The sequence below is a fragment of the Stenella coeruleoalba genome (genome assembly GCF_951394435.1).
Source record: "Stenella coeruleoalba genome assembly, chromosome: 19".
NCBI lineage: Eukaryota > Metazoa > Chordata > Mammalia > Artiodactyla > Delphinidae > Stenella > Stenella coeruleoalba.
In genome coordinates, this window is record NC_137165.1 from 6,547,499 (window position 1) to 6,560,433 (window position 12,935).

At 47.0% G+C, this 12,935-nt stretch overlaps 1 protein-coding gene across 4 annotated transcripts in view; it reads right to left on the bottom strand.

Moving 5' to 3' along the window:
* SHISA6 (shisa family member 6) overlaps window positions 1-12,935 on the bottom strand; it is a gene marked incomplete at its 3' end in the record, with an annotated part of 243,528 nt that overhangs the window by 213,587 nt on the left and 17,006 nt on the right. For all 4 annotated transcript variants that reach the window (XM_079903891.1, XM_079903890.1, XM_079903889.1 and 1 more), the window contains exon 2: window positions 6,889-7,049. In XM_079903891.1, the coding sequence (XP_079760017.1) occupies window positions 6,889-7,049 (161 nt within the window). The remainder of the gene's footprint in view (window positions 1-6,888; window positions 7,050-12,935) is intronic.

Below are 12,935 nucleotides of genomic sequence, written 5' to 3' on the forward strand. Positions count from 1 at the left end.
AGGAGGGAAACACAATTATTAAGCCCATTGTACAGACGGGCAAATAAAGGCAGAGTCTGGATTCAAACCAGACAGTCTGGTTCCACACTCTCTGCTTTTATCCACCATTGAAATTGCCTTTCATTCTTGGCTGAAGCCATGGATGAATCCAGTAACAGAAGAGGCCCCACAGCATACAGCCTGAAGCCCAGGCTTGGGTTCTAATCCTCCCCCTACCGATGACTACGGATGTGACCTTGGGCAAGTTCTCCTATCCCCCTGTCCTCAATCTTCCCATCCATAAAATGGGAGTAACAACGATAGCACTTCACAGAGCTGTGCTGATCCAACGATGCAACGTAGGTAACACACATACAGTGGTACTTCATGTTAACTATATTATAAGCACCAATCAGTGTTACTCTGTTATCAGGCATTAGTGATGGCTCTTCTCTCCTACCAGCCTTGACTCAGTGAACTTCCTGGGTTTTCTGGACCCTGCAAGGAGGCGATAGTAATAGCGACTGCCCCACATGGTTGCTGTGGTCAGCCTTCCATCCACCCTACATCATCCCCAGGCAGAGATCTGCTAGGACCAATGGCTGCAGGAACAGGGCATGGGGTAGAGGGAAGGGAGGTGATGTAACATCTGGGCAGAGAATAAGGAGACTCCACTTGGAAAAGGCCAACAGCAGTCCACGGGGACAGTGTCCAAACAACAGGTACAGTTTGGGGAAGAGTGACAGAGGATGGCCAAGGGAGATGGAGAAGAGGCAGCTGAGGACAGGGAGGATGGCCACGGTGATGATGGAGACGAAGACGGCTACCAAGCCCGGGCTCAGAGCCAAGCCGGGGCTGAGACTTAAAACACGGGGGCCCTTCCATCCAACTTTCTCAATGGCCCCGTGAGGAAGGTGCTAGCCATTCTCATGTCCCAGAGCCAAGAGTCACACCCAGGTCTGTTGAGCTGCACACACCACATTCCATCTCCAACACTGGAGCCCGGGTGTGGAGGCCTGGCCCGACCACCTCCCACCTGGGTGACCTCCGTGTGCCTCAGCTTCCTCCGAGGCCAAGGGCAGGCTCGGTCAGCTGATCTCACCATCCCCTTAGAGCTCTGAAGTCTCATGGGGCAATCAGCTCAGCCTCTTCTAGGATAAGACAGTCCTGTTCCCCTGGGGATGACTGAGCAAAGAAAAGTTCCATTGCCCATTAGGGGCTGAGGTTGACCAGAAGTTTCCCAGAGTTCAGGTGCGTGGTCCAGGCTGTCGGGCTTTACCTGCAGCCTTAAACCTGTTCCTGGGAAGATGAACTCAGAGCTACCTGTGCTTCTAAGACCTCTGTAAAGAAGACTTTCTTGGCAGAGTGAACAGAATGGGCAGGGCCCCCGGGTGTCAGCCTCTCTTGAGCCCAGCCAGGGAAGCAAAGCTCCCAGCCTCTGGCCACACTGAGCCTTGGAGTCCTGGATTGGCCCCAGATGGGAGGAGAGAAGCCATGGGGCTTGGGGAGAAGCATGGGCACTGGAAACCAGGGCCTCCCAGCTCAGCTCTCCACTGGATGACCAGCCCACGAGGCTGTCAACGTGACCAACTCCTTGCTAATTTTGCAGACAGGGCAGCAGAGGGGCACACAACCTTGATGAGAGCTCTGTAGCACTCAGGTAGGTAACGGACACCTACAGGCTGGCTCCTACGTCCATCCAAGTGAAGGACCATCTTGTCATTCCCTGCAAATAGTCACTGAGCAATAACGCTGATCTTCCAGGGAATGTTCTTGGATCTGAGATGCCACAGCGAATAAAAAGACAAAACCCTTGCCTACGTGGAGCTTACGTTCTGGTAGGGACAGAGACAATAAACCAGTGAACTTACCAATATATGATGTTAGATGGCGTAGGGGCTCGGAAGAAAATAAAGCAGGGGACAGGAACAGATGAGGAGGTTAGGAAAGGTGGTACCACCTGAGCATCAACTTTCACAGCACAAATATCTGGTGCTGGAAAGTTTCCGGCCACAAAACAGGGGGGGAAATACCCCGAGGCGAGAACACGCGCGGCGTGAGGAGGGTCTGGCGTCTGGATCCCAGAGAGAAAGGCAGAAGGTAATAGGAGCTGAGCTCAACAGAGCAACAAGGGGCCGGGCCACGCAGCGCTGTGACTGAGAGCCCCTCCGTCTACTGTCCAGCCTTCATTCTTGGTCTCCGCGAAGCTTGGAATCGTGCCCCTCGGCTCCCTCGGTCTGCTGTTAACACACGCGGCTTTGACAGCGGGCAGATGACTGACGGCCCGGGTACCCAACTCACAGTGGTGTGTAGCTGAGGAACAAGTACTTACTTCCTCCAGCAGACGCCACTCTTGATCATGGGAAGTTGGATATCAAGGCTCTGGAAACTTAATACACTAAGTCATCGCTACAGCAAGGGATGGGTACACCACTCTCCCCCCAGCTGCCCCAAGATAGGCTCTTTAGGAGAGAGTCAGGCCAGGTGGACACGCGAGGTCCCCACTCCTTCCCATCTATGAAGCCCACCGCGAGCCTCTGAGATCCTGGGCTCAGGGGACCTGCAACTGCAGACGTGATACGTTTCCTGATGCCTGGCTCTGCTTGGCCTGCTGATCAATTCTGATAGTCGGCACTTGGTATCCACCAGATTGGTTCTAGAACTGTCACGGATACCAAATCCCACAGGTGCGCAAGTCTTACAGTTAGCCCTCTGCATCTGCAGATTCCACTTCCGAGGATTCAACCAACTGCAGACGGCAAACATAGTAAAGGATCCAGGGTGGTTGAATCCGTGGATGGGGGGCCAACCATATGTCTGCTTGCGCCTGCTTCTGCCCAGGTGTCCCCATTCATAGTTGCAGACTGACCCCATCCCTCTCTCAGATGAGCCCAGGCCCTCTGCTCCATCCTGCCCACCTGCCATGGAGAGGACTTAACCCTGCAGCCCAGTAAGAAGGACCAGCCAAGCTCTATCTTGATGTGAACTCGAGTCTTGATGTGAACTCAAACTCCACAGTCCCCGAGGATGTTTGCCTTATTTGATCATCTCCCTCTAGCTCTGGTTCTCAGTTTGCTGAACAATGGAACCGTGTGGGAAGTTTTTGAAACATGCTAATGCCTAGGTTCTAGCCCAGACCAATTAAATCAGAATCTTTGGGACATTAGTATTAATGTCCCAAGAATCTTTGGGACGTTAGCATTCGTATTCTCAGAATATCCTACATCATTCCAATGCGCAGTCAGGGCTGATGCTCGCTGTGCTAAAGGGATCTTCTTCAACTTTAACGTGTGTACAGATCACCTAAAGATCTTGTTAAAAGGCAGATTCTGAATCAACAGGTCTGGGGAAGGGCCCAAGCGTCTGCATTTCTAACCAGCTCTCATGGCATGCAGTCACTACTGGTCCATAGACCACACTTTGAGTAGTGAGGGTCTAGAGGCAGCCAGATTTGCGGGATGGGAGATGGAAATGGGCTTCACGGATTTTCTGTGTCCAAAGTAAATGTCCAGTATTGAAGCTCCTTTTAAAGTTGGAAAGGGATTTCTGAAAGAGTTAGGTTAGGGTCAAGGGCTCTTATAGAAGGAAAGAGGAATTTTCTGCTAATGTGGAAACGGGAGATCCTATACCTAAGAAATGCTACAGGATCCGCTGTGTATTGTAAATAAAGTACCTAACAGACTACCCAGCACGTAGTGGGTACCCCATACTCATGGTACCATTGTTTTTATTAAGACAGGACCCTCACTCCATTCCCTAAACCAAACAAAAAATATATAGTTTTGTTTGTTTGGTTGGTTTCGGTTTGGTATGCTTTTGACTTGCAGGAGCTCCGTAAAGCCCTACAGGCCCTTCCATCCTCAGAGGATGTGCCGCAGGCAGGGGCCAAGCACAGAAGGCTTGGGGCTGGGGGCTTTCATCCCAGACACGACCTCATGGACCCTGCCTGGTCTAAGGATACCAGTGCCTTTATTTCTCTCATTAATTTGATTTGCTTGCCGTGAGTAGGGCAAAACTCCACAGCCCGGCCATGGCTAAAATTGAGGTTTGTTACATTAAGGACCTATTTTAAGTGCTCTCCTTGGTTTAACTTATTAAACAACTCCACACAGCAGGTACTTTTAGTCTCAAGGGCAGATGAGGAAACTTAGAAAGACAAAGAAACTTGTCCAGGTCACATACATAGCATGTGATGGGCTCAGAAAACAAACTGAGACGCAAATGTCAGAGCCCATGTTTTTCAGGGCTTCTCAAATTTCACTTGCTATGTGATCTCATGAACATGCAGGTTCTCCTTCATCGGGTGAGATGGAGCCTGAGATTCTGCATTTCTCACAAACGGCTGATGTGGCTGGTCCTTGGACAGTATTTTGAGTAGCAAAACTACTCATACGCTATGATGCCTCCTGGGATTTCTGTCCTCAAGATCCCTCTACAAGACTCTTGCCACCATCCTCCTATGATCGGTGATCTGTGGATTTGACCAGTGGCAAAAATCACAGTAAATCACCACTTTGAACACCTATACAAAGTTCTGTTTAGACTTCTGCTCAAAATGCAGTCTTCTGTGGCGAAGGATCAGCTATTCGGAAAAGCAGCTGTGTCCATTACAAGCTGTAGATGTTGCAGATAGTTATGAAATTGCTTTTAAATATAAGCATCACCACTGAGAATGCTTTCTGGGCCAGGGAACAATTCCCATCTCTAAAAGCCAAGTAAAGAGTTCCAATTTGAGAAATACATAGGAGGGATTTCTCAAAACATAGGAGTGAATCATTTAACTTTAAGCTTCTCTTCTCAGATTAACAGAGGAGAGGATGTATATAGGAACCAGAAGAAATGACAAATCTTCCCTCCCTGTGAAAGGCATTTAAGGGCAAATCTAGACCATCCACTTAATCATTCTGGACTCAGTGGCTGGGAACTAGCTGGTTTGTGAATAAGACAGAGAAAATTGGAAGAGAGAGGGATGAAGGTAAGCTCCCAGGGGTACTTTGGGTACCAGAGTGACCTGAAGTTCCAGAATCACAGACAACGTTCTGGAGGAGCCTGACTTCAAAACATTAGTTAGAATGGCACTTTTCTGCAATTTCCACAGCCCAGTGATTCCCAAACTCTGCTCCATATTAAAATCATCTCCTGCTCAGGCCACGCCCCCACATCAATTAAACTATGATCTCTGGGGGTGGGGCCCAGGTAGCCTTAATTTTTAAAGCTCCCCAGGTGATTCCAATGTGCAGCCGAGTTTGAGAACTACTGGCAAAACCTTTCAGTGTCTTCCTTCATAAAATTAAGGAATCCATCTGGACGAGTGGTTCTTTATTCTGTCTTGCATGTTAGAATCACTTTCAAGTGATTTTTTAAAATACTGCTGCCAGCAGCATCCCTAGAAATTCTGGTTAATTTGTGAGGCCCAGGCACCAGCATCATCAGCATTTTTAAGAGCTTCCCCAGGAGATTCTACTATGCAGCGAGGGAGACAACTACTGGTGTCAGGGTTTTTGCCCACTTCTTCTATTGCTTACATTTTAAACATCTATGATATTCAGGCTAAAAATGCACCTTAGACTTTTTGAAAAGGTGGACCTCTCATCCTTACTTTTAAGTCAGGGATTTTTAACTTCAGAAGGGTCTATGAATCCCCTTAAATTCTATGCAAAATGTTGGATGGATATATATATTCATATGTATATATTTGGGGGAGGCGAATGTCCTTAACTTTTATCAGAGTCTCAAATGACTTAACTCTTATTACCTTAAAGGCAAGTATGTGATTTCTGATTTAATAAATTTAAGAAAATTAAAGAATGAATGGAAAACCAATTTGGTTTCAACAGCACATCTGCTAGTTTGAATTTGGGACACTTCTATTGCCACCTAGTGGCTGCATATCTTTATTGCAGGTTTAGTTCAGACCATATAGCCCATCCTTTGAAAAGCTATAGGGTGACAGATGTGAAGATTTCAAATCCAAGTATCAAAGCAGAAGCTGTGTCTGAGACTGGAGTCAGAAGTAGACTGGTAATGCTCACAGTAAGAGATGAGCTCCCCACCTGCACTTATAAGGAGACCATCCACCCAGATACTTTGGATTCATGTCCCAAACTGGATTAGGACACTAGGGTTTCTAGACCTGACCGTTGTTACCTACATGCCTCAGTTTGACTGCCAGTTTGCTTTCTTACCAACCGTATGTGCTTGGGAAAATTACTGAGCTCTTCTGTTCCACATATGAAAAGAAGATAATACAAGCACTTGTAAGATTGCTGTGAAAAATAAGTAAGACAATACACGTAAAATGTTCAGCATAACCCTTGGCACAGCACAAGATCCCAATAAATCTGAGGTTATATTATTTATCATTATTTCCTTGCTTTGTTTATTGTTCCATATGGGTTACAGTAAAGACCAAATAAAAGAGCAAAAGGTATATTACTATCACATGGCAACTCATCATATATCCAGAGAATCCACCGAGCACAGAAAAGAGTAACCCTACAACACAGACATAATCCTTACTCTCAGGAAGTCCCTTTGAGATTCCGACAGTTCATCCGTCTCTACGTCTGAGTGCAGCCACTTCTTGTCAGATATCTACCTTCCCACCATGTGAGCAAGAAGGTGACCATACTCCACCACCAAGGCTACTGCAAGCTCCTTTCAGGGAAGAGGATTACGCAGACATTCACTAAATCACAGATGCCCTAAACCAACAGCTCTGCTCCAGCCTGGACACTCACCGGCGGCAGTCTCCCACGCCACTCTCTCTGCAGGGGAACAGTCCCCAGACTCTTCCACAAGCCACCTGCCCAGGGCTCCAGGACCGGCTCCTGCCCAGCTGAAGCAGAAACACCACCGAAACTTCTCACCAGCCTCAGCAAAGATGCAAGGTGATCAGCTCTCACTTACCTGGAGTCTGCTTGGCCGTGCGCACGGGAGTGTAGTGGTTTTTCGAGGATGATCTGACCGGCGTGTTCTCTTTGGGAGAGCTATCGATAGCCGAGATAGTTTCTCTTTCACAGTGTGCTATGGGGATTGGTCCCTGTTGTCTTAAGATGTCGGCCAGAGCCCTGAAAGAGGAGGAGACCACACAGTGAGATCCACCGAGTTGGTGAGTGCAACCACAAAGGAAGCTGGGCTACTATCATCGGCCCTTTGATGGGCGGAGACCCAGTATTCAGTTACAGTCACAGCATCATCTGGTGCTGGTCTCAGCGGGGATACAGGGGAGAGGCTGCCACGCCTGGGGGTACAGGCACTAAAAGGCTGTGATTAAGGTTTCCTTCTTTCATTCATTTCCCACCAATCAACTCTGAGCCCTTTCAAAATGCTGGCTCCCCAAATAAGCCCGTATGCCATGCAGATACGACAGCAACTGGCCCGTGGAATGCCACTTCAGTGAAGGGCAGCCACCACTGGCCTCAAGTTCAGCGGCAGGTGACTAATATCAGGGGGACCAACTTCCCCATGGAAAGACACACACCAAGGAGCATGTACTCTACACGGGTGACCCAAATAAGTACAAAACAGAGCTCCCCTTGTCAAAGAAAGGTGTGATTTAGCTGCAAAGACACGACATACAGATAAAATGATAAATATCAGAACACACGGACAGTGCAGACAGTGAATGCAGCTGAAGCTTAGAGGAAGAAGCAATCAGAGACACAGGAAGGAAAGAGAGATGCACAGAGATGCTGCTGTAGCTGGAGAGGTCCATGCCCTCTGCAAGGGACCCACGTACCCCGAGAGCAGCTTCTATTCACCCAACGCCTCTCTTCAACAGCCAAACATATGTTTACTGAGGACTCAGCATGCATTAGTCACAGCAGAGACAGAGGTAAAGAGAACACAATTCCTACCCTCTAGGGGCTCAGCATTTAGGGGAAATCGCTCCCCGACGTGGTTTGGAACAGGACTCCCTCTGGGTGGGACAGGTGATACCACTGTCAGTGGGAAACAGACATGCAGGTATGTTCTGAGGAGCCACAAGGGACCACCATCGGACATTGTCATTTCAGGGCCAGGCACCCCATTCTGAGTGCACGAGCCAGGAGGAACTCTTCCATCTACCTGGGTCCCTGAGGGGTGGGCGAGGCACTACGCCCCAGGCCTCTCCCTGCCAGCCCGGCCCACCTGAGACCTGGCTACACAAGCCCACTTTGAGGCTTCAGTCCCCTGGAATTCCAGCTCCCCACACCCTGCCTCCGTCGAAAAGTAACCACCAACCGCAGCAGTTTAAAACGTGTCTGGGAGTGGAGAGCTTCCTTTCATTACGCTGCCCCTGACATGCTGAACCTTCCTGGGAGAGGACCATCAAACTGGTAATCTTATCATTTAGTAGCATTTATATAGCAATTTCAGATTTTCCAAATGCTTTCCTCGCACTGGCTTTCTTTTTTCTCAGGCTCTAAGGGAAAAAGCAGACACACGCCACCACCCCATTCACTTCTGTGGACCAAGAAGTGAGGGAGGGGAAGACAGAACCTCACTAGTTTGGTAAAGGAAGTCCAGGCAGACCTGGGGCCTGGAATAAGAAAAAACATTGCCCTACCAAATCAAGAGATTTGGGTTCTAATCCCAGCTCTGCCCAGCTCTGCCAATGATGAGTCGTAAATCTTTGGGCAGATTTGTTAACCTCTGAAGTAGAAATTTAATCTTTTTATCCCCCATCAGCAAAACAAAGGGTTTAAACTAACATGACCTCTAAGATCCCTTTTAATTCCAAAATGTGATCAATATTTTATATACTTTTTAACCACACATCCACGCACGTTACCTTGATTCCTTCACCCTTCTGTTTATCAAAGGCACTTTCCTACCATCTTTCTATGGTAAGGAAACAGTGACTTAAAAGTTATAACAGAGGGCTCCCCTGGTGGCACAGTGGGTAAGAATCCGCCTGCTGACGCAGGGTACACGGGTTCGAGCCCTGGTTCGGGAAGATCCCACATGCCGCAGAACAACGAAGCCCGTGCGCCACAACTACTGAGCCTGCGCTCTAGAGCACGCAAGCCACAACTACTGAAGCCCACGCGCCTAGAGCCCATGCTCTGCAACAAGAGAATCCACTGCAGTGAGAAGCCCGTGCACCACAACAAAGACCCAATGCAGCCAAAAATAAAAATAAATAAAAATTTAAAAAAAAAGTTATACAGAAATACAGACCAATGGAATCAAATTGAAGAGTCCAAAAATAAACCCATACGTCTACGTTCAACTGATTTTTAACAAGGGTGTCGTGATCATGGGGAAAGAAGTTCCTTCAACAAATGGATATCCACATGCAAAAGAATAAGTTGGATTCTCAAAATGGATCATAGACCTAAATACTTAGAGCTAAAACTATAAACTCTTAGAAAAAAATTGAGAAGTAAATCTTTGTGACCTCGGATTTGGCAATGGTTTCTTAGATATGACGCCAAAGGCACAAGGAAAGAAAGAAAAAAACAGGTAAACTAGGCTTCATCAAGACTAAAAACGTTTCTGCATCAGAGCAGCTTGAAGAAAATGAAAGACACCCACAGAATGGGAGAAAATATTTGCAAATCATATTTCTGCTAAGAGATTTGCATCCAGAATATATAAAGAACACTTAAAATTCAACAATAAAAACCAAACAACCCAATTTTAAAACGGACAAAATATAATCAGACATTTCTCCAGAAAAGGTACACATGAAAAGTAGCTCAACATCATTAGTCATCAGGAAAATACAAAACGAAAACACAATGAGATAACCCTTTACATCCACCAGGATAGCTATAACCAAAAAGAAAATACCAAATGTTGGCAAGGACGTGGAGAAATTGGAGCCTTTATAAACTACTGGTGGGAAGGTGAAACGGTGCAGACCCTTTGGTAAACAGTCTGGCAGTTCCTCAAAATACTAAACAGAGTTACCATATGGCCTAGCAATTAAAATACTCCTAGGTATATGCCCAACAGAAATGAAAACATATGCCTACACAAAACTTGTATATGAAAGTTCATAGCAGCACTATCTTTTTTTTACAGAGGCCCATTCAAGTTGGTTTGTGCATATTTTATTTTACTTATTATAATACATCAATGAAATGTTTTATTTCTATTTTTTATTTTATTTTTTGCGCACACTGCATGGCTTGCAGGATCCTAGGTCGCCGACCACGGGTTGAACCCGGAGCCCGAGCAGTGAGAGTGCTGAGTCCTAACCACTGGACTGCCAGGGAATTCTCCATGGAAGTAACCCAAATGTCCATCAACTGAAGAATGGATCAACAAAATGTAGCGTATTCACACAATGTGTTATTATTTAACCTTAAAAGAGCAATGATGTTCTGATATGTGCTACAACATGAACGGACCTTGAAAACGTGCTAAGTGAAAGAATCCAGTCATGAAAGACCACATGTTATGATTCTGTGTATATAAAATATGCAGATTAGGCAGATCCACAGCAACAGAAAGTAGACTGGTGGTTACCAAGGGCTGGGGGAGGGGCAAATGAAGAAGGATTGCTAATAGGTACAGGTTTTCTCTTGGGGATGATGAAAATGTTCTAAAACCAGCTAGCGGTGATAGTTGGACAACTCTGTGAATGTACAAAAATCACTGAATTGGACGATTGAAAATGTAAGGATGAATTTTATGGGAGGTGAATCACAGCCCGATAAAGCTGCTATTACACGAAGAAAGCTTATATTCTTTTTCTTGCCTCTCACGTTCTTACAAAGACCTCTCAGGTATCTACGAAAGAAGACGGAGTCATGTGGTTCAGACCATACTTTTGGAAGGTCAGTACTAAATCTACATCAACGACAATGATTTTGCCCCTCAGGGGACAGTTGGCAATGGCTGGAGACATTTTTGGTTGTCACACAACTGGGGAGGAAGTGCTATTGGCAAACTGGTGGGTAGAGGCCAGGAGTGCTGCTAGACGTCCTACAATGCACAGGACAGCCCCCCTACAGCAAAGAATTATCCCACCCAAAACGCCGACAGTGGCGAGGCTGAGAAACTCAGATCTGCGTCTACACAGCACTACGTGAAGGGGGTCTTTGATTAATGCTCAGTGCAACCTAGTTCCAGAGATGTGTACCAAGGTCGGACACTAGGCTGGGCTCTGGCACAACTAGGGCTGGAGACCCTGAGATGAACATTTGAAGTCAGGGGATCTTGGGTGTCTGGGCCATCAGTGTATCCCCGGGTCTTGGCACATTGCTCAGCCATTATTCAAAGAGAGAAAGGATGGCCAACAAACACGTGAAAAGATGCTCAACGTCACTAATTATTAGAGAAATGCAATTCAAAACTACAATGAGGTATGACCTCACACTGGTCAGAATGGCCAGGATCAAAAAATCCACAAACGATAAATGCTGGAGAGGGCGTGGAGAAAAGGGAACCCTCTTGCACTGTTGGTGGGAATGTAAATTGGTGCAGCCACTATGGAGAACAGTATGGAGGTTCCTTAAAAAACTAAAAATAGAACTACCGTATGATCCAGCAATCCCACTCCTGAGCATATACCCTGAGAAAAATATAATTCAGAAAGACACATGCACCCCAATGTTCACTGCAGGACTATTTCCAATAGCCAGGACATGGAAGCAACCTAAATGTCCATCAACAGAGGAATGGATAAAGAAGATGTGGTACATATATACAATGGACTATTACTCAGCCATAGAAAGGAATGAAATTGGATCATTTGTAGGGATGCGGATGGACCTAGAGACTGCCATACACAGTGAAGTTAAGTCAGAAAGAGAAAAGCAAATATCATATATTAACACATATATGTGGAATCTAGAAGAATGGTATAGATGATCTTATTTGCAGAGCAGAAATAGAGACACAGACGTGGAGATCAAACGTATGGATACCAAGGGGGAAGTGGTGGTGGGAAGAATTGGGAGACCGGGATTGACACATATACACTACTGATGCTATGAGTGAAATGAGATAACTAATGAGAACCTCTGTATAGCACAGGGAACTCTTATGCTCTGTGGTGACCTAAATGGGAAGGAGAAGAGGGGATATATGTACACGTATAGCTGATTCACTTTGCCGTACAGAAAAAACTAACACAACATTGTAAATCAACTATACTTCAATAAAAATTAATTTAAAAGAAAGAAAAAAACAAAGAGAGAAAGGAGTGAAGATTTCCATCCTTGCAGGGCTTTCGTCCCTTTTGTCCATATGGACAGTGTAAATGGCAAACCCACAGCAGTTTCGCTCCAGGCTTATTGGCCAAGGAGGACCCAGCAGAGAAGAGATTTTCAAACTGAGATCAGCACTCCCGGGGTGGGGGGGGGGGGGGGGCTGGGAGAAGGGGACTCTCAGGGCCCATCTCCTGAGAAGCCCTGCAGGCTGCAGGCCCTGAGAGATGAGATGTAAGGGGGAAGACACCTCTTTGGAGACCATCAGGCTCCCCAGAGCATCTCTGCTTGCCTCTGGCTTGCTGCTGGTGAATGAGTTTTAACTGGGTTACAGCCAAGCTGTCTCCTCCTAAAGGTAATAACTTGCGTGGTACCCTCTCCAGGTGCCCTGTTGGCAGGGCTGAGCTGGGCTGCACAGCCAAACGGGATGGATGTGCTGAAGAGTCAGGCTAGCTGGGGGCAGGGACCCTGCCCTGTGTGGTCCCAACGAGGAGGACAGTAGCCAGGGATGTGATCCTGACCGCCTGAGCACCGTCCTCCGAGAGCCCCCTTTTCCCAGTGCCCTCCGGCAGCCAGAAAGGTGGGCCTCGTTCCTAGATGGTGCTGGGTCCCCCTCTTTCAGCTCACACACCCTTCCCTCAGCTCTTCAGCTCCGTGACCTCCCCTTCTCACCCCCATTCCTCTCCACCTTCCATCCCCTTCTCTCCAGGGTGCTGGATAGGTATTATTCTAATTCTGAAATGTGCGATCCCAATCTCACCTAATTAATTTGGAGACGCCGGAGGAAATGGGTTAAGGCCTGAGCTACTT